The 26,479-nt window shown below is 37.9% G+C and overlaps 1 protein-coding gene across 4 annotated transcripts in view; it reads left to right on the top strand.

Annotated features, from left to right (window-relative positions):
* Window positions 1-26,121, top strand: part of IL31RA (interleukin 31 receptor A) — a 43,413-nt gene extending 17,292 nt beyond the window's left edge. For all 4 annotated transcript variants that reach the window (XM_083816987.1, XM_083816985.1, XM_083816984.1 and 1 more), the window contains 11 exons: window positions 609-760; window positions 4,475-4,640; window positions 6,311-6,393; window positions 6,921-7,137; window positions 8,611-8,793; window positions 10,010-10,111; window positions 11,217-11,363; window positions 13,875-14,015; window positions 15,431-15,524; window positions 17,029-17,107; window positions 17,898-26,121. In XM_083816987.1, the coding sequence (XP_083673113.1) occupies window positions 609-760; window positions 4,475-4,640; window positions 6,311-6,393; window positions 6,921-7,137; window positions 8,611-8,793; window positions 10,010-10,111; window positions 11,217-11,363; window positions 13,875-14,015; window positions 15,431-15,524; window positions 17,029-17,107; window positions 17,898-18,527 (1,994 nt within the window). In that variant the 3' untranslated portion in view covers window positions 18,528-26,121. The remainder of the gene's footprint in view (window positions 1-608; window positions 761-4,474; window positions 4,641-6,310; window positions 6,394-6,920; window positions 7,138-8,610; window positions 8,794-10,009; window positions 10,112-11,216; window positions 11,364-13,874; window positions 14,016-15,430; window positions 15,525-17,028; window positions 17,108-17,897) is intronic.
* The last annotated feature ends 358 nt before the right edge of the window (window positions 26,122-26,479 follow it).

Genomic DNA, 26,479 nt, shown 5'->3' with positions numbered 1-26,479 from the left:
TCAAAAGGCTTAGTAGTGCTCTTTCAGATGAAGCCAGTAAAACGCTTTCAATTGAGTATTTTTGGTGCAGCACTCTGTCAGCTCTCCAGCCCTGTTCAAGCCTGCTGTGGCTTCCTGTCACTTTCCATATCCTCTGTACCAGCCATCTCTTTTCTCAGTGCTAATCCTTTTCCCATCGTCTCCTTCACATTACTGCATCTTCAAATCCTTTTCAGCTGAACTCTTCCCTCATCTGCAATTAGGGCATGACCTTAGCATTCCAGCCCCACTTCTTTTCTTCTCCCTGCTGTTGTCTTTGAGAAGAGACTCTGGTAGTGTTCTTCAGCACTGATACAGACAGAAGAAATCTGCGCATCTATTTGAGAGTGAGTTTGTCAGCATGAAATTAGTTGTGTGCAGTCTCGCTTATAGATAACTTCCCATATGTAGAGTTAAGTCTATAGAATCATATGTGAATATGTGAAATCAATATGTGAATATCATGTGAATTCTCTGCTGGAATGTACATTACTGGAAAAGTAGTTAAACTTCTTGGAATGCATGTAGACCAATTCTGAACTTGTATATAACCATTTTCACCTGTTAATACTTTTCTTTCTTAATTCTAGAGAAATTTGAACCTCCTGAAATACTTTCCATAAAGAAAGTTGCTGGTATAAAACAGTTGCTTACAGTAACCTGGAAAATACCTGAGGATATTATACCTGCACAATATTTAAATTGCCAGGTTCGATATAGAAACTTGTATTCAAACTCTTCGGTAAGCTGCTTACATTTTCTTCTGAATGTGGACTTGTTTGTGCCTAATTTCTTAATGTTATAAAAAGCTATTTGTAAAAGAGGGAAGAAGTAATTGGATATGATGATAAAAGCTTGTCATTTCAGTGGAGCATAATTAGATATACAAGATCTTAGGTTTATTGTTTTGTTATCTATCTTAATTTTCTCTCCTTTTGGTCAATGTCTGTTTTGGTACACACCATACTTCTGAATATTTCTGTGAAAGGCTAAGGTATGACCTGTTAAACACAATTGGAGAAATTATTTTATTTTCCTGTTTCATCCTGATGATGAAAACAGCATTTACTCCCAGCTATAGTAGTTGAATCAGATTAAGAGGGACTAATTATATATTAATTTTCAAGTAAATTCAAGTATAAGTTTTGCAAGATAGAAAATGAGGGAAGTTATTTTTCTGAATCTACCTTTCTGACACTTAAATGAAGGAGTGTTGTAAGAAAACATAATTTTATTTAGACTATGGCTTCTTTCAGATGGATTATTCCAATCCTTCTCAGTATGGAAGTGAATCCATTTGCAGTCATACTATTTCCTATTTCAAATTTAAGAATAGGTCAGGTTCTTTGACTTTTTTTTTAAGCTCGTTAAACTGAGGTGCCTTTCTTGGCCTTGTTTATTAATTTATTTTTAACATATTATACGTTTAATTCTGGGAGAGGAGAAGAAATCACCAGGGTAACTAATTGTAGTTGTCAGACCTATAGTTCCTGATGCTAAAATGCTTTTTAATTAGCATCCTCCCCATGTTCTTATGGAAAACATTTTTCTGTAGATATGACACATTAGTTGCTGGACTGAGAATATAATATCCTGGATGATCTGATGGGCAGAATGTCTTAGGTTTACAGTGGATGTTAGAAACTAAATTAAAATTTATTTAAAAGATCTATTCAAGACGTTCATCCCTTTAAAACCCAGACACACCTGTCCTTGTGATGCTTACATTCACGTGGGATTCTTCACACATGTTGAAAACGTTCATGTTTTTTGCTACGTTACGTGCTTATTGTATGTTGTGTCTATTTGTCACCACTTCCATGAGAAATAACCTGTCTACTTTTCATTATCAAATACAGTCTACATATATTTTCTTCTTCAAAACTTGCATCTGCTTTTTCCCTTAGGTGTGTTAGAGAAAAAAAAAAACAGTAGCCATAATCAGTAAAGCCAAAAATTTCAATTAGTTTACTTTTGTAGATCTTAGGCAAGCACGATTCATAGTTTTGTCTGTAGTCAATCCAATGGCAATGGCTGATGAAGACAGCATCAAACAATCAGTTGGATATAGAAGCCATTTTTCTGTCTGTTGGAACAAGTATAGAAAAGAAAGACTGAGCAAATGACAGCTGTTTTCTTAATCTTTTAAGCCTTCCTACCAAAAAAAAATAAAAATACTTTGCTGTGGACTGTAATTATTGAGTGAAAAAATGATCACCAGTTTTTCTACTTGCATGCACTAAGTTTGTAATTAAATATTGTTCACAGCCATTTGGCGAGTAACAAAAAGCTAGACTGGGATATTTGCAGTTCTACTTCAAGTTGTTCAGGAGATTAATAATAATTTTGAAGTTCTTTTTGCTATAGGTTGGCTAAGGAGTCTTGTTATCTACCAGAGTATTGTAGGTCCATGAATTTCCCATTTCTGACAGTGAGTTTCTTGTGATCAGGTTGGACTAAAAATTTCATATGTTAGAGGTTGTTTTATTAAGCAGAGTGCTTCTTATTCTGGTGTTTAAGGGAGCGGTGCTTACATTTTGTTATAGCATGATTCACTTTTCATTCAACTGGTAGAAGGCAATAATTTTTTTCACAAATTTTTGGCAGTATTGTACGCTTACATGACATTACTGTTTAAAATTGGCGCCCAAGAAGGAATCTCCCTTATTCCAAAGCTTATTTACCTTTGCTGACATTGCAGAATTTAAGCCAGCTTGAAAATTAATTGTAGCATGTTTCTGTTTCAGTTTGAAATTGGAGAATTTATTGATTTTTTTTTTCCAATTTGGAGAAGAAAACACTGATGTTACTGTAGTGATTCTATCCCTTGTTCTGTACAGGAACACTTAAATCTTTCTGTAGTGCCTATTGTTTGCTTCTACTTTGTGTTGTCAATCCAGATGGGTTGATACATCAGATCTAATATTTCCTTTTCATGTCTCCTTTCACTTTTTGTTTTGGAACAATGATCTAGTTTCCAACTGCCATTAGTTAGATTTTCTTCAGTGGGACCTTTTTAAGACAAGAGGAAGTTACTCACCTTGTTCTTACTTTTCCAAGAAGACGTTACATCAGTTACTCCTCATGCTTTTGTCTTCCTTCACCATTTAAAGGCTCCATTTTCCCTTCCCTTCCCTTCCCTTCCCTTCCCTTCCCTTCCCTTCCCTTCCCTTCCCTTCCCTTCCCTTCCCTTCCCTTCCCTTCCCTTCCCTTCCCTTCCCTTCCCTTCCCTTCCCTTCCCTTCCCTTCCCTTCCCTTCCCTTCCCTTCCCTTCCCTTCCCTTCCCTTCCCTTCCCTTCCCTTCCCTTCCCTTCCCTTCCCTTCCCTTCCCTTCCCTTCCCTTCCCTTCCCTTCCCTTCCCTTCCCTTCCCTTCCCTTCCCTTCCCTTCCCTTCCCTTCCCTTCCCTTCCCTTCCCTTCCCTTCCCTTCCCTTCCCTTCCCTTCCCTTCCCTTCCCTTCCCTTCCCTTCCCTTCCCTTCCCTTCCCTTCCCTTCCCTTCCCTTCCCTTCCCTTCCCTTCCCTTCCCTTCCCTTCCCTTCCCTTCCCTTCATTTTCTGTTTTCTAATTCTTCTTTTTGTTTTAATCTCATGCTGATGGTGTTTGGGGTCACAGCCAACATTGTTACAGGGCTAAGAGCTAGAAGACCCTGTAACTTGAAAAACAGAAGAAATAAATACCCCGCTGGCTCACAAGCTCAGGTGATCACTGCCTCCCCAGGGATGCATCTGCTGCAAGGTGCAAATTACCTGTGGTGATCATTGGCTTTACCAGTACTCAGTTACTTCCCAGTTCATAGAATCACAGAATATCCTGAATTGGAAGGGACCCATAAGGATCATCGAGTCCAACCCCTGGCTCCACATGGGTCTACCCAAAAATTCAGACCATGTGACTAAGGGCACAGTCCAAACACTTCTTAAACTCCGACAGGCTTGGTGCCATGACTACATCCCTGTTCTAGTGCGTGACAGCCCTCTCGGAGAAGAACCTTTTCCTGATGTCCAGCCTGAACCTCCCCTGTCGCAGCTTGACTCCATTCCCTCGGGTCCTGTCACTGGTCACTAAAGGGAATAGATCGGCGCCTGCCCCTCCACTGCCCCCCGTGAGGAAGCTGTAGGCCTGCTGCTGAGAACTACAGCTCCCTGTTGCTGGGAACTACAGTTAGCCAGGACCTCCTGTACCAGCACAGCTGCTCTGTTGTTGCTTGTGAGCTGCACGCAGTTCAAACCACAAGGTCAGTCAGCCCAGACCTTTGGCTGAAATTTCTTATTCTGAAGTTTTACAAGAAGAATGAAGGCGTTATGAAGAAAAATGAAATAAGTAAATAAAAAAAAGTGATTGAGTTTTACGGGAGTGAGATGCAAAATGAGAAAACTGCGTCCTTTTTTTTAAACCAGATCACGTGTCTGTTTTCAATTTTGTAGCAAATCATTTTTGTTCATGCATCTGCTTTCAGGAAATTGACACTGTCGCAGTGACTTCTGAAGAGAAAGTAGTATCGCTTAATCTCACGGGTCTGTGGGACTCCACAGAGTATTCAGTTGACGTTCGGTGTATTGGTGTTGAATCAAAATTCTGGAGTGAATGGTCTAGAGAGAAAACAGCAAGCACAGAGGAGAAAGGTGGGGTAACTAAATAGTGTGCTTTTCTTTGGGTATTCTTTGAGGAATTAGGATTTAATAATAGCAAACTGTATTTTCACCATATTCAATCTATTGAATTTATAATTCTGTTTAAGAAAAACAAGTGTGTATTTTATTTAAATACAGAAGAAGGAAAACTGCAAGACAGATAAGGAGAGGAAGAGGTCTGAAAGGTAATTTAAATGCAAACAATACAGGGCTAAAGAAGAAAATGAGTAAATAGGAAGAGAGGAAGAATTAGGGTGTACATGGAGAATGAACATGTGCAAAGTAGCATAGTAGCAGAAAAGCAGTGTAGCAAGTATGTCCAGTAACATGAATCAGAGAAATTAAATTACCAGTTGTAAAACAAGATAATGTGTTTTAACCCTGGTAGGCAGCTAAGCACCACACAGCTGCTTGCTTACTTACCCTTCAGTGGGATGCAGGGGAGAATCAGGAAGGTAAAAGCAGGAAAGCCTGTGGCATGAGACAAAGGCTAGGTAAAGCAAAAGCTCTGCATGCAGGCAGGCAAAACAAGGAAGTCATTCATGACTTTCCATCGAAGCTGTTCATCAGCTTCCAGAACTGCAGGGCTCGTAACGTGTAACAGCTTTTTGGGAAGACTATGCCATCACTCCAAATGTTCCCCCTTTCCTTCTTTTCTCCCTAGCCTTTATTGCTGAGCACAATGCCATATGGCATGGAATATTTCTTTGATCCATTTGGGTCAGCTCTCCTGGCTGTGTTCCTTCCCAGCTTCTTGTGCACCCCCAGTTTGCTCGCTGGCAGGGCAGCATGAGAGAAGCAAAAAAGTCCCTGGCTCTGTGTAAGCACTACACAGCAACAACTAAAATGTTGGTGTGTTAGCAACTTTATTTTCATCATAAATGTGAAATACAGCATCATCTGAGCCTTTGTGAAGAAAATTAACTCTATTCCAGTCAAAACCAGGACATAAGACTCGAAAGTCGTCTCTAGGACTTAACAAAACAAACTAGAAGGAAACATATGGAAAGAACAAGAAAAAATTATATGAGAGATTGTACATAGGTTTAGAGAAAACTTTTTAATGCCAAAAATCTTAAAAAAAAAAAGAGAGAACTAAGTGACTAGACCATTGATAAATTTGAAATTATTTTATAAATCAAGTATTTATACACACACAAGGAACCTTTCTCAGCTCCTCTTTCTAGCACTGTTTACTCCAAAATGAACTGAGCTATTAGAGTCTATCACGTATTCTAAGAACAACAAAAAAAAAATTTAATTGCTATTTTATATAATGTGGTCAGTGTATGTACCATAGTCATCTAAGAAGATAGTACTTGCTCTTTTTTTTTTTTCCTTGATCTCAGTAAAATGTCTTTGGTAAAATACAGCAATTAACAACAACAACAAAAAGATGAAATAAATATTCTTTTGAGTGTTAAGTGGTGTCAGAAATCTGAAAAAAATAGATGTATTTTGAAGAGGGAAGTTGCTAGCTGCATAAAAAGAGAAAAGCTGTACTAGTTAGAGAAAAAAGGCACAAGATTAGAAATAGGAGAAATTCTTTTTAGTAAGTTGCTCCCAGACTATTTTTGAAATTCTTTGGTTGTTTTTTACCACATCATGCTATCTTTGTAATAATAACAACAAATTTCAAGATTTTGTTTGTTTTTGAATAGCGCCCTCAGAAAAAGTGGATTTGTGGAGGATAATTGAATTTTCACACCCAGCTGGAAATAGATCTGTACATCTTATATGGAAGGTATATATAGTTTTTATGAATTGATAATTATACTAGTATCCTGCAGCTGGTGGTTAACTGGAGCATTTTAGTGTTGTAGGACATATAACCACCAGGGGGGTTTGTTGTCAGGAAAAAAACACCTCACTGAACTAAATCAGAACTGAAAAGCCTTTTAAGAGTTACTCTCTTCTATGATCTCATAACATATCTTCTTAGAATAAAATATAGCATTGTGAAATGTTTTTAAAAATAACATTAATAACAATCTGGAAATAAAACGTGCTATCTAATTGTTTCCCAGACTGCTATTCTGAAGTAGTGAGATGTTCTGAGGAATCCATATTGAGAAACAAAATAGTGGACTTTCTTGTAAGCTAGAATATGTCTTCATTCAAACAACTCAGACATTCCCCCCGTCCTCCCACCATATCTTTGTAGCATATGTATTTTTAATTTATAGAGATTCAGTGGTCTTTAATACAATATATAGTTTTGATAATACAAATAATGCTGTGAAACACTTACTAATACATTTTTTTTAATAGCTACTAAGCAACATTCCACCCCCTGGGAGAATTCTAGGCTACAAAATACAGTATTTTCCAGAAAACAATGCTGCACTTCAAATGACAAACATCACCGCCAATAAGAAAATTGTATTACCTTTAAATGAAGAGGCATATATAATATCTGTTACTGCCTATAATTCTGCTGGAAATTCTCCTGCAGCTATTTTGAGGATTCCATCCACTGACGAAAAACGTAAGATTTCTAAGTATCGTGATAGATTTTTCTCTTTATAAAGAAATTATCTTCTTGATGTCTGCTTAAGTTTCTTTTATAGTGGAAGCAAAATGGTTTTAAGGACTTTTGTCTTAGAACCATATAGAGAGTCGTATGATGTATGAAGATGTGTATAGTCCATTACTCTTTACTAGAACAATATTATCTCACTGGTTGTCATATTTTGCTATCAGATATTGTTTCCTTATAGAAGATTATGGTTGTGGCTTTTGTTTTAACTTATCACTGTTAAAAGACCAGCATTTGCTGATGTGTTATTAAAATTTCTGTTACATTACTTTCTGTTTTGTTGGTATGTTTTAATCCTGAACCTCCCAAATAAAATTATATTCTCAACAAACTATACCTCACCTGTCTACACCACCATAAAATTGGTTACTGCACTACCTCTAATAATGTCATTTAAACAAAGATGTGTTTGATAGAAGTCCATAAGATGCCTTAACAGAAGCAGAGAGAAACATTGTCATTTGTATATATTCCCAAAGCAACCACTCTGCCCACTGACATGGACAGAAAGCTGCACTGCTGTAGCACAGCAGCTTTGTTCTTTGGCTTTTATGCTTAATTCTGTTATCTTCTGTTAGCCTTGTATTGCCACATCCTGCTGCCTACCCATGATCTGTGAGAAAAGTTGCATTTGACACACTGTTGAATCATTTCTACATCAGTTGCTTGTGAAAAAAGTACAAGTGCCCCTCTGGAATTGCTCAATTAAATTCCAGTCTAATCAGAAAATTGGATATGTAGATGTGATGTCATCTTGTCCTGGAGGTTGCTGACTGCCTCTCTGTCCACTCTTGTATTCCTCAATAAATGTATCTTCTTTTTTTTTTTCCCATGCTGTGACGTTTTGTTTTTTTTTTTTAAACTACATTATTATTATTATTATTATTATTATTATTATTTTTTTTTATTATTAAACTTGATGTTGCTAGGTCTTTTTTCTCTCTGCTTTGCTAGAATTGCAGTCAGGTTTCTATTACCTCTGTTTTACAGGCTGATAGTTCACTTTTGCTTCACTGTCAGTCATGATGCTGCTTACATGTTTTATTGTTTTCCTCTTGCCTTTTGATGCCCCAGTCAAAGCTTGCTTATCTGCACTAGCTGCAGCCAACAAACTGTGAAATTTGCATTCAAAAAGAGGGACTTGTCGTTGATTCTGTATGTGTAAATCTCTATAGGTATCATCACCTCGATTTTTTTTTTTGTCCCCCTCACCCTCTTTTAATTGTTAAAATTCTTACATGCTTCATTTTAAGGCATTTTGAGTACATTTATGTGAATGTATCTATAAAGTCACTTTTTGTTTAACCTTAGCTAAACATCATACTTTCTAAAGAAGCAACTTCAGCTTGCTTTAACTGAATTTTTTTCTTGCTGCAGTTTTTACAAAGATAGAATTGCTGACATTTTCTGTTAAATTTTTAGCTCCTGAGATTATTGAAACAGTGAGGACCTATACAACAAATGAAGAAATGATTGTGGAATGGATATCCTCTGAACCAGAAGTAACTGAATATGTAGTTGAGTGGTATGAGGAGCTGGAGACAGATCCTTTTATTAGATCATGGCAGTATATATCAAATTCTACAAAGTGGAAAGCTAACAAAAGTATGTTCATTTACAAGTTATGGTTGTAACAATGTACAGATACATAGGTATTTATGTATATTTATTTATAAGTAGACCAGAAAGAACAAAGGAGGATGAACTTGCAAGCAACTGTTTTAAAAATAACATTTGCATTATTGTTCTGCTTTATGTCAAATAGATCACTTTCATACCTGATTTAACATATGTGCTTGAAGGAGCAAAGGGAACAAGATACCTAACGTTAACAGGAATTGAGCATCTGCATTCATATCACCCACCTGTGAAACTCTCCCCCTTGATCCTGATCTGGAACACCATACTGTAAATTGTATCACATTATGCACAAAATGTAATATTATTGATATTTGAAAGATTGCATGCAGTTTAATATTAAAGGATTTGAACTCATGCAGCTTTCCTCAGACCATTAAAAAAATAACAGCCTTATTTCATGCTATATTGAAATTCCACAAGTAATTTAATAGCATTTTTAACTCTCAGATTTTCACAAAACATGCAAGATGGTGTTTGTTTCCATATTAGATTAGGCTACAGATTTCATATTTAAGCAATTTGGTAGCTTGGTGGTGTTGCATGAAATTTGCAGTATCTATTCTAATAGAAAAATCTAGATCCAAAAAACTGAATTCAAGGGAGAAGATTGTGTCTTCACATGTTTTAGAGAACAAGAAACCTACAAGAGGATTTCAGAGAGAATTTTTCATTAAAATAAGTAAATGGAGTGATTTATCAACTTGGCATGTTATATATAATCATATAATCTTTCCTGTCCCTGGAGATGTTCAAGGCCAGGCTGGATGGGGCTTTGAGCAACCTGATCTAGTGGGAGATGTCACTGCCAGTGGCAGGGGGAGTTGGAGCTGAGTGATCTTTAAGGTCCCCTCCAAACCAAGCCATTCTATAATTCTATGATATATAATCATATTTGTGTTATAACCTAAAGCATTGCTCAGAGGTTTCAGTGGCCTTATAATGCACTGATAAATAGGTGAGAAACTGCTCACCATTGTCTAGTAGGGGCTGACTTTTTTTTTTTTTTAATTGATAAACTCTAAATAGTAATGATTTGGCTGTGTGTATGTAGTTTCCATGAAAAATCAGTGTGCAGAGTCCATGTGATATGTACAAAGGCAAAACTGTAAGCCATATTCTATCTATATGTTTTATGTGGAGAACTGTGAAATTATTCTTTTTTTTATTTTTATTTTTTCAGAAATCTTTAAACCATTTGTATGCTATAACATGTCAGTGTATCCTCTTTATGGCAATAAAGTAGCAGCTCCATATTCCATACAAGCTTATGTTCAAGAAAAAGGTATGTATTTCATGATGTTGTGAAAGGTGTGCTGTAGTCTGTCTCTTAGATTGTATTTTCTTTGAGAAATTAGGTACTGGCATTGCTGAAGGACAGACGCAGATGCTGAAGAAGGTTCAGGTACAGCTCTGCTTGAAAGTCATCCATTGGTTGTAATGCTTACGTACAGTATACAACACACTTGGAAAGAGTATAGCTACAAAGACTTTTTTTCAACTGGCATCTCTTAAATGTTGCAGCTTCATTTAGATATGTAATTACACTTGATTTCAATGATGCAGTTGACTGAGCTAGTTGTGCTTCTAATAAAAGATAGATTCTACTCACAGAATAAAATTAATAGTTTGAAAAGCTTGCTTTTTGTCACATTGTATAATATTAGTGAATATGTGCTGTCCTGCATATAAAAAATGGTAAGGAGCCATAAAGGTTTATGGTTGAACAGAAACTGTAGATGAAATAGTGTTTCAGAGGCAGGGAGGGAATATTTCTTTGTAGAAGTTTAATGTGAATGCAGTGATTTGTACAGGCAGCTGCAAGAATCTAATTTACTGACAATTTTAAGATTTTAGGTGAAAATTTTAATGTCTGTGCCTTTAGATCTGTGTAAATGTGCACAACGCATATCACAATATATTAAGTGTTAGTTACTTGAAAGAGGTAATTGACTGTTGTTTGATAGGGTAATACTAGCACAACTCGGTTTTGAATGCTTTCCTGGTCATAGTGAGCTGTGACAGTATTAAAAGTTGACAGAGAATGGGAAAGAGGATGCTTGTTTCAAAACTGAAGCACAGCAAGCCTCTGCTTCAGAGTTATGAGTTACCTCTCTATGATGTTGTGAGGATTGAGACATTTAATAATCTTAAGATATGTGGATTCTCATAACACTGAAATATGCAAATAACAAAATAGATGAGGGGAAGTATTATCAGAAGAAATTACACATTAGAGAGGATGATAAAAGTTTGGGTTTATGTCAGAGCACTAATAAGACATTTACTTGTACATTTGCTTTCTTAATGTTCCTGGTATGTGTGCAGTAACATATGGATAATGTTGCGACATGTAGACAGTTTTTCTAATTTATGATGCTTCTGTGCAGAGCCGTCAGAAGGTCCTGTGGCTGATACAGATGTTCTAGGCAAAAATGAAGTTGTAATAAAATGGGAGGAGATTTCAAAAGATAAAAGAAATGGCTTTATCACTAACTATACAATATTTTATAAACCTGAAGGTGGAAAAGAATTGAGTAAGTATACATTAAACATCAAAGATTACAACAGGGCTATGACAATCTGCTGTCTGATTATAATTACTATTTTTGTAGCTATTAGCATACTTTGTTATTGTATACCATAAATACGTCTGAAAATACTGGTACTGAAATGTGGCTTACATAAAGATTAAGGACCTTTTTTAGATTTAGCCGAGATGTTGGAGAATTCTAGTGAACAGTCCTTGCTTTAATACTGCATGTTAATTCTTGCTCAGTTTCTTTATTTGTTTTGAATTTATTTTGTACAGCACAGCTTTCTGTTAGTGAATCTTAATAGTGAATCACTTCTGCTTCTTTGACGGGATCCAGATCTGTTGGATCTCCAAGTGTTAAACTTAGTGTGTGACAGCATTACCATTCCTCTTCTTTTTCCTAGACTAGGATGGCAGCTCATATATGAGAGAATTTTTACAGCCTGTTCTCCGTAATGTTAAAAAATAAAATAAAATTGCAAGTGTATGCCAAATTAGAAAGTATTATTTGTCAGATATTTGTAGTTTTCCACTTTTACATAAGTATTAGTCTCTCTCCATCTTCAGATCTCTCTGTCAAGACACACATTTGAAGCCAGTTGAAAAAAATCATAGTAGAGACAGAGGAGTTACATTGTGGCTAGAATAAATTGGTGAGGCATAGATTCTATACCAGTTCAAGAATTTGAAGCACTTGAGGGTTCAGTAAGTTTATAAGTTCCATGTTTGTCCTTGGAAGGATGCCTGTCCCAAGTCCTGAACTTCTAGAACAGTATGGTAGAAATTTACTGGTAGAACTATTTTTACAGTCAATTAATAATAAAAGCAAAGTAGCAAACAATAGCCAAGAAGCAAAAACAGCCTGCCAGGAAATAATTTCTGTGGACATAGTTTTTTAGATTAATTTCTTCAGATGAGCTTAATGTTTTGTGTCTGATATTGCTTTCCTGCTCTGTAGGCTGGTAGCATACCTTTTTGAGTATGTTAATCCCCTATATCAAAAATAGTATCCATGCAAATTGTCAATAATCAGTATAATCCTATCTATTCAGAACGTCTAGCATAAATCTCAGCAGAATCTTTTATGAGAAGTGCTTCAGTGATCTAAATTTCTTCTTCCTGAATAGTTTATCAAGAGTACTGTTGGATCATTCAATGCCTTATTAACTGTTCTTTTTCCTTCTTCGTTTTAGACATCACTGTTAGCAGAAACCTAACATCTTTCTTTAAACAATCTCAAATTTACAAACCTTGATATGTCTTCAGTTGCTTCTGGATAACCAGTTCAGAGCCAGGGCAAGAATATTTTTGGTAATTTGTAAGTTAGAAAGATGAAGCTATGACAATTTGTGTCAGATTAGTCTCCTACATATAATCTTTCTTGCCGTGTTAGTTTCTGAATGTGTTAATGCTGAATGTTTTGTGCAGGGTCATCCTTAAGACACACAGCCTCAAACAAAGCAAAATTTGTAAAGCATTGCAAAGCTTCTCACGTGAAACACCGTGCCCATTTTAGGACATCAGATTAGATTCTTAAGGAAAATATTACTAAATAGCAACTCATGGGAGTTAGTCTTAAATGGCAAAACCCAACTGTACTGTCGTTTTTTGAGGCTTCCTTGATATCACATCTTTTTGTCACATCTAAGATAGAGCTTTGAGTTTGTGCAAAGGTGATTTCATTGATGGTCTTTTAACTCCAGAACTGTACTTTTCAAACCTTGATTTAAGAGAAACTTTGCTTAATCTCAGGGTATGTTGCAGTGTATCTATTTCCTGAGCATTTCTTGGCTGAGCTGAGTGGTGATGTGTTAGCTTTGACTTGATTTATCAGAAAATGCATTAATTTCATAATACATAAACGTTATTAATTCTGTTGGCAGACATAGAATGTTACAACATACGTCCTGCTTAAAAAAAAAAAGAAAGTAAAACATATCATACCAATTCCAGTAATGGACAAGGTATTCAAAACTTTGAGTTCTATTCAGAAAAGCATTTGGAAACTGGAAAGATTGTGTTGGTTTTGGCTAACCTCCTCTGATTTTATTGGAGTGATATTGCAGTGCTGGTAGGTTGCATCCTTTTGGATGATTGATGTACTAAAAATATAGTTAAATTTTATGAGCTGCAGAAACACAAATTTCACCAACTGTTTTAAGTTCTGAGCTTAGATTCCACGGGTTGTAGAAATAAATTTCAGAAGCCCCTTTTTTTTTTTTTTGTGATAAAATACTTAACATATTTTAAATTTAGCAAACAATTTGTGTGTTTATTTTTAAAATTAACTACACAATGGTTTATTTATTTAAATAGCATCGCCAAACATTGTTTGATAACTTAAGCATTCTACCACAAAAGACTGATAGGGTCACTTTGTCAAGTTGTCCAGTCATCTTTAAAACCACTCTGTGATTTATCTTTGTGAAAGATGATAAATACTTGTACAGTTCTGATATAACACTATTTTTTTTTTGTTTGTTTGTTTTTACATAAATCTTTTCCTAAAAAGATGAAACGGTGAACTCTGATGTTCTGCACCACAGATTGACATCCTTACAGGCTAATACACAATATACTGTCCATATCATGGCAAGCAATAGAGCTGGTGGAACCAGTGGAGAGCCAAAAACCTTCAAGACTTTGAAATTCAGTAAGTAACATTCCAGGTTAGTTACTATTATTTTGAAAAGGAGTTTTGAGGTAAGAAATACAAAAATACAAAATTTCTCTGTTTAGGCATCTGTAAGAGTTATTTTTATTTATTTATTTATTTTATTTTATTTTATTTTATTTTATTTTATTTTATTTTATTTTATTTTATTTTATTTTATTTTTATTTTATTTATTTTATTTTATTTATTTTTTATTTTATTTATTTATTTTATTTTTATTTATTTATTTTATTTATTTATTTATTTTTAATGGATGTTAAGACAAGGAAGATTAACCAACACTTACTGAGTTTAACTCAATCTCACTGAACATCTTTACAGACTAAAACCTCAGGATAAGAGATCAAAATGCCAAATCTTCTTGCTGTCAGTAAAACCATGGAACACTGTGGATCTTTGTGGGATCAACGTATTCTTCGTGTGCCATCAATTATGAGATAGAGTGCCTTAGAGTTTTTCAAAAAGCAGATGTTTTTGAGTTACTAGATTTAGAATGGCTGTGCATTAAGTCAGATTTTTAGTGTGGAGATTGGTATGATGATTGCGTGCTGGTAGTTCACAAACTTTCTCTTTCCTGCTTCTGAAAGAATGTTTTTCATATTTATTAATATTCACAGTGTTGGCTGAACTGAAATATGTAAAAGTACATGAAAGTCCTTGAACAGGCCTTGAGACATGAAGCTAATTCATTTTTTTTCGGCCTGTAAATTCGTCTTCTAGTTTGCCATTCAGACGCAAGATAGGTTAGGCTGTGCTGAGTTTTGGTCTTTATTGTTATTAGGACCTACACTGGGTGGTACTTCGGAAATCAGAACAGTGTGTTTCAGTCATGAGAGTTAACTGTATTTTATTTATATTTAAAGCCTACCTCTGGCATTGAATTTAAAATCTATTTCGTACTAACAGATAGAAGTGGCACTATACAGCAGTTTTAGGTGACTCTAAAACAACTGCCCAGAGAGGTATTAGACTTTTCAACCTGGTTGATACTCAAAGATTGGTTTGGTACTAACACGGACACTAAACAACCTGATTCTAATTTCTAAGTTGGATATGGTGTACTGCATGTGTCGCCTCCCATCTGAGTTATTGTGTGATTCTATTAAATAAAGTAAATTTTAAAATGTGATACATCTGTTCCTGAGATATTTTGAGAAGGTCCAGCATAGGCCGCTTTTCTGGCTTAGTAACTGTGACTTGTTGGATGCAAAATACTCATCTTTTGACACATTGTATAATGTATTGCAGTATTCTGAGTAATTTTAACTATTTTTGGCAAAGCTTTTGAAATGGTGCTAATTAGGTGACTGATGTTGAAAATCAGCTGTCTTAATGGAATACATAAAGAAATGATAAACATCTGTTTTTTTTTCTTTTTTTCTTTTCTCTAAAGATAAAGAAGACATTATTTTCATTGCTATACCCGTTGGATTAAGCATGTTCTTTCTATTAGGCCTTTGGATAACATGCATTTTGAAAAAACACACGTGAGTACATTTTTTCATCTTCTAAAACTGTATTTAGTCTTTAAGTGTAAAAAGCCCGTTTTTAAATTTATTTTCAAAATGCTTCTGGGCTGGGTTTCAAACCAATGTCAAATTAAGAAAATAGAGTTAATGGAGTAACAAATAAAAAAGCCTACATATCTTGTAATTGTACTTAATGTGCTGTAGTCCAAAAATAAATATGAATTTTAGAAAGTGCAGTAGACGGAGAAGATAAAGGAGAAATCGATTTACTTATTATCTGTATCAGTTTATGGAAAATGTTACATGCTAGTTGCAATTCTGTGTTCAATCAGGTGAGGGGAGTGCAGTTTAAGTCAGATACTGAAATAATAATGCCAAATAAAGCTGACAGAAAGCTTCCTATACTTTCCTAATATATCTGCAAGTATACCACTAGGACACGTTTCATGTAGCCTGTATTGCTTAGTTACATTAATATTATTTTCATTAGTTTGTGACTGTAAAGGAGTAATTAAGAAACTAAAAATTTCATCATGTGAAGCATTTGGATGGTAGATCCATGAGTTTGAATCCATATCTCTGTATGAAATGTAATTCTTTCATCTACTGTCACAGATGTCCCCTGCCAGATTTTAAATTGCTTTCTTGGAGCCTGGGGACACTGCAAGATCCCAAAGATAGCTGTGATGATTTGTTAAAGTTAAAAATGTGTGTTTTTTTAGCATGAAGAATGACTGGGTTGTTGGGCTGAAGCTTAATCATAAGCTTAATAATTTTAAATATTTGGGGAGGTTCTTAGCTACCAAAACTGATAAGTTGATATATAAGTATAGTTGATGTGATGTGTCATTTCCAACAGGTGTACATCTTCATCTGTATTGTATATTCTGATTTTCCTAAAAGTAAGAAATGATACTTTGATCCTGGAGAACACTTTGAGATGTACTTTAGTGTTAATATTCTTGTGTTGATTGAATTGCAATGTAAAAAGTCAAACTATGGCCAGGTTTTCATTCACTTGCTAAACCTAATATGAATGAATGATTCATTTTGTTTCCTGTTTACTACTCCATCAGAGAGATACACGCTACAGCTTCATCTATGGTGTTTTATCTGCTGATGAAATAAGAACTAAGTGTAAATTTAGTGTGGTGTAATGTTAGGGACATTTTCACTAGAGCAAAGGTGGCTTTTCACTGAAGAACTACCAGAAACATGATCACAGCAGTTTTTATATACAGCCTTTTTTTGGCATACTATTATTTAAACTACCACATAATCAGAAAGTTGACTATGCATTAACAATTTTTCTGCAATGTCTCTGTAGAACGAGATTTTTACTTGAGATCTTTTCTAATAAAAACTGATGTGACGGAAAATGATTTTAATGAAAAATACTGTGTTAGCGTAAGAAAAAATTCCTTTGTGAAAGTTTGGTATTTTGACCTCTTTGATTTTTATTCCTTTAGTTTTTAATAATCTATTTTTCATCAGTTGACTAAACATTCTTTCTCAATACTAGGTTTAAAAAGGTTTGCTGGCCTGATATACCCAATCCTGCAGGGAGCGTTGCTGTGGAATGGCCTCTTGATGCACCCATGGTAATAGCTGCCATTTTATTTATTAAAGAAGGGATCAAAGGGACAGAAGACAACTCCTTCTCTAACATTAATTTTATGACTAACTGAAAGAAACAGAGTATTTGATTTCATTCTTTTAAGTATTATAAAATGCTCTTAGTTATATTTCAAACAAGTAGAAAGTATGCATCTTTATAAAGTATATTAATTTAATTCTTACTTACATGATAATAAGAAATAATGTTTTTGAATTATAAAGTTATTGGTGTACATGGCTCATTAAATACAGTCAATTTTTCACAGGTTATTGAGTCTATTGACTCAAATCACCACATCTGGATATTTCCTCCCTTCTCCACAAAAAAAATCTAGTGCATCAAATAATCAGATTTGGTAATCCTGAGGTATACTGTTGTACTAACATTTACATGTTTTTAGTTTATTGATATTTATGCTTATTGAAGTTCTTATGATTATTTGAATGAACCGGGCTCTGTAGAAAGCATAATCTGTGGAGAATGGGATTTAAAATTTTGTCTGTAAAAGGGTTATTTAGAGTGGAAAAAATGGAAATAGTCCAGGTTCCGTGGTATGAAAGTGTTTAACAAATGGATAGAATAACAATGTCATTTTTTAATACTCATTTAAACGTAAATGCATCACAGCTGAAATGCACATTAACTCTTTATTAATATGCTTTTAATTTTAAAAGTCAAACACAGTTCAAGTGGCAATATCTTATATATTAAAAGATCTCCTGATACATTCTCTATCTTTATGTAACTTTCAAATTCATCTCTTGTACTGACAGAATAATTCATTTTTGAAGGGAGTGACGTATGAGGATAAAACCGTAGGCCTGGAGGATGTAAGTGTTTTGGAAGATTGCTTTCCTGAAGAAGATCATGAAGGATTATTGCTAATGAACTGTGAAAAACATGTTTCTGAGTGTACTGATAGTAATGTAAACGGCGTACAAAATATCTCCGAACACAAAATAACTCTGTTAAATGGAAACAAAAAGATACTGTATAACGAAGAACATGAAGTAGCTAAATGCCTTTCACCATCCATGCCTTATGTAATTACTGGTGAAGATTTCAGAAGTCAAATGCATTCAGCTTTGATACCAGCCAAGAAAATCCAACCCATAGAAATGCTGGAAGACGATTTACGTGAAACCCAACAGATTTCAGTTAAAAATGAAAAAAGTGATAATGAAGAAGCTTTAAAGCTGGAAGATTCCAGTGAAAAAACATTGTTCAACCCATACCTTAGAAATTCTGTTAAAACAAGGGAATTTCTCATTTCTGAGAACTTGCCAGAACATAGCAAGAATGAACCCAAGAAACAGCCAACTGTTTTACCTGCTTTTCAACAAAATGCTGTAGGACAATCCTATATAACACTGGACATTGTTGGGCTGGCCACAGCTCATTAGCAGGAGAAAACTTCCCTTGTACAGTCCCATCTTGGTAGTGCTGCTTTTATATATTCGTATGTTCTAACCTGGACGATCATGGTTACTTCGGATGAAATTACCCCATTTCTTTGAACAGCTGTGAAGTAATCAGTGCACTGTGTTTATACCTGCTGAGGTTTTAGTGTTGTGGTGTTTTTTTTAATTTTTATTTTTTAACCACGTAGATGTGTCAGTAGTGAGGCAAAGGAGGTAAGGTAACTTGTTTTCTTAGTTCTTAATTTTGATTTCCACTGTGACAACATCCAACAGTGCAAATTGCTCATTGATTTCCCCCCAGGCAACCAGTTGCAATGACTGAGCACTGTTAGGGCAACGTGCACAAACTTGAGGAGAGCCAGCATTTGCCAAATACTTCCTTAAGTTACATGAAGTAGAACTACTTTACTATTTTTATTTCCCCCCCTTGTTTTTTATCTGGTTTTATGTGTAGTGTTCCTCCTGTTTTGCAAGTAGTTGGCAGTCTTCAGTAATCATCTTTTTGCATCCTGACTCTTGAATCAGCAGTTTGGCTCATAGTTTCCCTGTCTTTAATGAGGGGATATGTTGTGTATATGCTATTGATTTATCAGCATTTTGAAAAAGATAGGGTTATGTTGGCTTGCTGCCTTCCCTTTCTCTTGTTTCCAGTCACACTCCATATTTTTTGCTACTTCTGTGTTTCCTGCTTATTCTCTGCCTTTTTTTTTTTTTTTTTTTTTTTACTGTTTACTGCAAGATGTCTTCTTATCTTCTTGTTACTGTGCTCTTAATTTCTCCTTTCTAAAACTGTTTTTCCCATCTGAAGTTTTGGAATTTCAATCTGGAAAAAAAAAATCGCCTAAATATTGCATCTTCTGTTAGAATAAGCACTGAATTTATATTTAGGAAAGTGTTTTTCTGAGAGGTATTGGAAAAATCACCAAATCTACAAGATATACATAAATATCCTCTGACAACTGATTTAAGTTTAGAGATTCCTACAAGCAGGCTGTAACTTCTGTCTTTTGTTTTATGATTCTGATAAGTCAAAACCACTTACAGTTTTGAACTTATATAGGCAGCAAAAGTATTAGGCAGGAAACTCCAAGTTATTTGTTTTCAGCAGGAAAGAGACTATCACTGTAAAGTTCTTACTAAAATACTCTGTGAAATGATAGGTAAAAAAGAAAAGATAAAATAAAGTGTTTAAAATGTGTTTGGTGTGACATTTGTGGCAAATGTAGTCACTCCAAGACTCTAAACTATTTTGGAAGCATTTAAAGGCTTGGCATTATCACTCTTGTGCATAACTATGGACTTCTTTAGGGGAGAAAAAGAACAGGAGTAGTGGTGATAGAAAAAGGAGACAAATGAGAGTAGGCATAGAAAGCCTTCCCTGTGTAGGAAGAGGAGTGGGAGGCTTATGCCTTGCAAATTATTAATAGGTGTATCTTCACTTACTGGCTTTTTAGCTAAATTAAACATTCTGTGTTTTGTTAGTATAGTTAACCTTTACCTCCCCAGTCTTTAAAATTCTTTGAATAGAAATCCCACAAACTTAAATAGATTAATAGATAAAATTATCACATTCCATAACCAATGATATTTCCGTGTTCCTCATGTTTAAAATCCCCTAAATAGGGGGAAAAAAAGTGCACTGGTAGTTAATGCAGGGGAGCAAAGGAATCTTTCTTCCTCCAGTCAGCACTCCTGTTTGGTGCCTGCTCCTCCACAGATGATGTGATTGCTGCTGAAGAGCTACTGCAGGTAATCAGCAAGTGGTCTGTCCCAGATAATGCTGTTAAGATTGTGTTTTTCTTGCCACAATGTATATTTCATTACAAATAACATAGTATCTTTTACTATTCCTGAAAAATGAATTTATTACGAATAGATTTCTCTTTCTGAGATAGCTGATGACCTCTTGAGGTAGATGTTTCAACTTGTGTTCACAAGTGAGGACACGAGTTCGCAAGTCGTTCAGAAGCATTTTATTGCTAGTCCAAGTTTGGTATCTCCTGCAGCAGAGGTAAATGCTTGCGTGTGACAGAGCCCTAACACGAGCACAGTGTATGTGGGGGGCTCACAGCTTCTGTCCCTGGCTCAGCAAATGAGTTCATGTCACCCTTGCACAGTCATTTCAACAATTTCCTGCTTTCTTTCTTTTCCCCATTTTTTGCACAGGGATGCCATTAGGCTCCATGCTTGTATGTAGCTTTAAGGTTTAACACTGTAAGATGCACTCTACTTATAATCCACCCTACTGATGTTAGTACAGGTGGTGTTTTCGTCCATCCCTACAGTAGCAGGGAGGGGTAGAGTGGACACGGAAAGCCCACCTGATTAACACGTGGCTCAGAGGCTGGTGCCAACACAGAAATTTTGTTTTTTTTTGACCATGGGGCGCTTTACTCGGCACCCGGCCTGATGGCCACAGACTGGTCCCTATCTCTAAGGGGAAAACGGATCCTAGCCCAGGAGCTGGCAGGGCTCATTGAGAGGGCTTTAAACTGGGTAAGAAGGGGGACGGGGCTGAAATAAGGCTTGTTGGAGCTGTGCCAGCGGGAACAATGGCAAGGCCTGGGGAGAAGGCAATGGCCCAGCTGAAGTGCGTCTACACTAATGCACGCAGCATGGGTAACAAACAAGAGGAGCTGGAAGCCGTCATGCAGCAGGCAGGCTATGACTTGGTTGCCATCACGGAAACGTGGTGGGATCACTCTCATGACTGGAGTGCTGCAATGTCTGGCTATAGGCTCTTCAGAAGAGACAGGCAGCACAGAAGGGGTAGTGGTGTGGCTCTCTATATTAGAGAGAGTTTTGATGTTGTGGAACTTGAGGCTGGGACTGATAAGGTTGAGTCTCTGTGGGTTAGGATCAGCAGGAAGGCCAACAAGGCAAGCATCCTGGTGGGGGTCTGTTACAGACCGCCGAACCAGGATGAGGAGATGGATGAGGAGTTCTACAGGCAGCTGGCAGAAGTTGCAAAATCGTCAGCGCTTGTTCTTGTGGGGGACTTCAACTTCCCAGACATATCCTGGAAGCACAACACAGCCCAGAGGAAGCAGTCTAGGAGGTTTCTGGAGAGCGTGGAAGATAGCTTCCTGACGCAGCTGGTCAGTGAGCCTACCAGGGGAGGTGCCCCGCTAGACCTTCTGTTCACAAACAGTGACGGACTGGTGGGAGATGTGGTGGTCGGGAGCTGTCTTGGGCAGAGTGACCATGAAATGGTTCAGTTCTCTATTCTTGGCGAAGTCAGGAAGGGGACCAGTAAAACCGCTGTCTTGGACTTCCGGAGGGCTGACTTTGAGCTGCTCAGGACACTGGTTGGCAGAGTCCCTTGGGAGGTGGTTCTGAAGGGCAGAGGAGTCCAGGAAGACTGGGCACTCTTCAAGAAGGAAATCGTGATGGCACAGGAGCGGTCCGTCCCCACGTGCCCAAAGACAAGCCGGCGCGGAAGAAGACCAGCCTGGCTCAACAGAGAGTTGTGGCTCGAGCTTAGGAGAAAAAAGAGGGTTTATAGTCTTTGGAAAAGAGGGCGGGCCACTCACGAGGACTATAAGGCTGTTGCGAGGCTGTGCAGGGACAAAATTAGAAAGGCCAAAGCTCATCTGGAGCTAAATCTGGCTACTGCTGTTAAAGACAACAAAAAATCCTTTTACAAATACATCAACACCAAAAGGAGGACTAAGGAGAATCTCCATCCTTTACTGGATGCGGGGGGAAACTTAGTTACAAGGGATGAGGAAAAAGCTGAGGTGCTTAATGCCTTCTTTGCCTCAGCCTTTAGCGGCAAAACCAGTTGTTCTCTGGATACCCAGTACCCTGAGCTGGTGGAAGGGGATGGGGAGCAGGATGTGGCCCTCACAATCTACGAGGAAATGCTTGGCGACCTGCTACAGCACTTGGATGTACACAAGTCGATGGGGCCGGATGGGATCCACCCGAGGGTGCTGAGAGAACAGGCGGAGGAGCTGGCCAAGCTGCTTTCCATCATTTATCAGCAGTCCTGGCTATCGGGGAGGTCCCAGTCGACTGGCGGCTAGCCAATGTGACGCCCATCTACAAGAAGGGCCGCAGGGCAGACCCGGGGAACTATAGGCCTGTTAGCTTGACCTCAGTGCCAGGGAAGCTCATGGAGCAGATTATCTTGAGTGTCATCACGCGGCACTTACAGGGCAACCAGGCAATCAGGCCCAGTCAGCATGGGTTTATGAAAGGCAGGTCCTGCTTGACGAACCTGATCTCCTCCTATGACCAAGTGACACGCTTGGGGGATGAGGGAAAGGCAGTGGATGTGGTCTACCTTGACCTCAGTAAGGCTTTTGACACCGTTTCCCACAACATTCTCCTCAAAAAACTGGCTGCTCATGGCTTGGACTGGTGTACGCTTCGTTGGGTTAAAAACTGGCTGGGCAGCTGGGCCCAGAGAGTTGTGGTGAATGGAGTCAAATCCAGTTGGAGGCCGGTCACTAGTGGAGTCCCCCAGGGCTCAGTACCAAGGCCAGTTCTCTTTAATATCTTTATCAATGACCTGGATGAGGGGATCGAGTGCACCCTCAGTAAGTTTGCAGATGACACCAAGTTAGGTGCGTGTGTCGATCTGCTCGAGGGCAGGAAGGCTCTGCAGGAGGATCTGGATAGGCTGGAGCGATGGGCTGAGGCCAACTGTATGAAGATCAACAAGGCCAAGTGCCGGGTCCTGCACCTGGGGTGCAACAACCCCAAGCAGAGCTACAGGCTGGGAGATGAGTGGTTGGAAAGCTGCCTGGCAGAGAAGGACCTGGGAGTACTGGTTGATAGTCGGCTGAATATGAGCCAGCAGTGTGCCCAGGTGGCCAAGAAGGCCAAGAGCATCCTGGCTTGTATAAGAAGCAGTGTGGCCAGCAGGTCTAGGGAAGTGATTGTCCCCCTGTACTAGGCTCTGGTGAGGCCGCACCTTGCTACAAGAAGGACATGGAGGTGCTCGAGACAGTCCAGAGAAGGGCAACGAGGCTGGTGAGGGGTCTGGAGAACAAGTCTTACGAGGAGTGGCTGAGGGAGCTGGGCTTGTTCAGCCTGGAGAAGAGGAGGCTCAGGGGCGACCTTGTTGCTCCCTGCAGATTCCTTAAAGGAGGCTGTAGCGAGGTGGGGGTTGGTCTGTTCTCCCATGTGCCTGGTGACAGGACGAGCGAGAATGGACTAAAGTTGCGCCAGGGGAGGCTTAGGTTGGATATTGGGAAGAACTTCTTTACTGAAAGGGTTGTTAGGCATTGGAATGGGCTGCCCAGGGAAGTGGTGGAGTCACCATCCCTGGAGGTCTTTAAGAGACGTTCAGATGTAGCCCTTAGTGATATGGTTTAGTAGGGGACTTGTTAGTGTTAGGTCAGAGGTTGGACTGGGTGAACTTGGAGGTCTCTTCCAACCTAGACGATTCTGTGATTCTGTAATTATTCCTCAGGGCAGACAGGACCTGAGAATTTAATACCATTTGAAATTTGATCCTGTTACAGGCTTCTTACAGGTACAGCTCACCTTAAATTACTTGTGTGGACATTTTTACTCCTCCCCGCTTTTTATCTCCCTTGTGGTTATTTGAGTTTCAGACCAAGAAGATACATAAAGAGAGATTCTGCTTTATGCATATATACCTGTCTTCACCAGATAGGCTTGTATAAAAAAAAGGAAAAAGAAACATTTTGTTATCAGAACAACAAAATCTAATCTAAATCTACCCTCTTTTAGTTTAAAGACATTCCCCTTTGTCCTACCACTCCACCCCCTGACAAAGAGTCCCTCCCCAGCCTCCCTGCAGGCCCCCTTTAGGTACTGGAAGGCCGCTGTAAGGTCTCCCTGGAGCCTTCTCTTCTCCAGGCTGAACAGCCCCAACTCCCGCAGCCTGTCTTCATAGGAGAGGTGCTCCAGCCCCTTGGAGCATCATCCTCATGGCCCTCCTCTGGACTTGTTCTAGTGGGTCTATGTCCATCTAGTGTCTATGTATTTACTGTACTTGTTGCCCTGCTGTTAGATTGACACTGGTATGTGCCTTGGCTTGAGCCCCCGATGCTGGAGGGAGGAGGAGGAAGACTCTGCCTAGTTCAAGGCTGTCTCCCCCTTCTCTGTCAGCACATCTGCATTCCCCGTATGGGAAGGTGGCTGGCTCATTCCCTTCTCATCTGAGTGCAAACCAACACTTAGCAGTACAGATGATCAAGAAGCTTGAGGCACGGGCAGGCTCAGGTCCTGAGCTACAGTGACAATATAGATGTTATTGTCCAGTGCCTCCATCGCGCAGATTATTACTGTGGTCAGTAACAAGATAATGACTTTAAATGCTTGGTGACTGCAGCTGTGATGGGCAACTGTCATGGTTAAGCTCAGCAGATCTTTGCAAACCAAGATCTTAGGGCAGTAGTATTTAGCTGTATTTTGTATGTTTCAAAATGATGGGGAGGAACATGTGCGAGAGGTCACGCTGTCCGCAGCCTCAGGCACGAGCCATGGTGCATGCAATGTGCTGTGCTCATGAGAGTGAGGTTTCAGCTGGTAGTTTTTGCAGTTACCGAACGTGGTCAGAAATTACAAATATCAACAAGAAAAGATAACAAGCCAACTCTGAAGCTCTGTTTCAAAGAAATCTCAGATTTTCATTTTGAAATCTCCCTCAATGGATTTGGGTAAGAGGGCTTTGTTTTGATAGCCATGGGGTTTCAGGTGTTAGGTGGTAGCATTTTAACTTTGCCAGCCAAAATGTCAAAATACAAAACAGCGAAGATTCAACAGCTCAATGTGTGGGAGGTTTTTTGTGTAACAAGCAACGCAATTCTGAATCTCAGTGATCACACACACAATACAGTGTTTTAAAAACAAATGCCACGCTCCTTATTACAAGAGGTAAGCTGGGAATTTTTATTCAATGGCTTTATGCTTTGGTAGGATCTATTCTGAAATATTCAGATAAGATACTCTGCCAAATGTTACTTGGAAATAACACACAGAGTTTATATAACATGTATATGATTTGTGTCTATGTAAAATTGATCTTTAACGTGCTGAATCCACTGCAAAGAGAGTCAAAGACTCATTTTGCTTCTCTGTGTCGACGTTTGTGGTGTTCGTATCAGGAGGCAGGGCACATCCTCAAGGTAGGCAAGTCTTGAGCCCACAGGTATATTGACTTATTCTAAATTCAAGTAGTTGCTAATAGCAATGTCTTTTGCCCTCTGGCAAGAGAGAAATAAGGAAGTAAGGAAGAAATAAGTTCTGGTATTGTGTCTGTCTTATAGCTATTCATCATTTATCAGAAAATGTGCTATCCTCGTCTTAAAAATAGAGCATGTCTAAAGCAATTGTTTGTCTAAAATATTTTGTCCTGTAGACAGAGGATGACATTTGTAAAAGGAGCAAACAGATAAACACTAAGCATACTTTTTGTAATACTAGCTGTTCTTAATCATAATGTTTATTGAGTGTATTTGTTACAAAATGCAAACTTAGGAGTGAGGCTCTGAACAAAATACTTTGTAATCCTTTCATTCAAATTTCTTCACAGTTTTGCTACTTAAGAGAAATTCTTTTTTTAGTGTTTGACGAAATACTAAATTATTCTAGTGAACTTTTGTCCCTTGGATTACTTTGTCTGGTCTTTTCATGGGCTTTCTTATGATTATTTACCTTGCTGTCCTTCCCAAGATAAAATAATCATTCTTACTGCCACCTCACTATTTAATTCAAATTATATTTTTGTCTAGTTCTTTCAGAAATCAGAACAGGAAAATGAAGAATCACAATCCAGAAGTTGTCACAAATGTGTGACCAAAATGTTCTTCCATGGAATTAATTTTTTTTTAGTGGAATATCAGAACACGAACTGAAACAGATGTGTGTATGTACAGCATGGATTTGTTCTCTAAATTTGTTTAAAGCAGGACTTACTTGAAAAGTAAGTACAGAGGGATTATTTCATGCTGCCC

The sequence above is a fragment of the Anser anser genome, assembly GCF_964211835.1.
Source record: "Anser anser genome assembly, chromosome: Z".
Taxonomy (NCBI): domain Eukaryota; kingdom Metazoa; phylum Chordata; class Aves; order Anseriformes; family Anatidae; genus Anser; species Anser anser.
The sequence above is the reverse complement of the archived record's forward strand: the minus strand, read 5'-3'. Positions and strand labels throughout refer to the sequence as shown.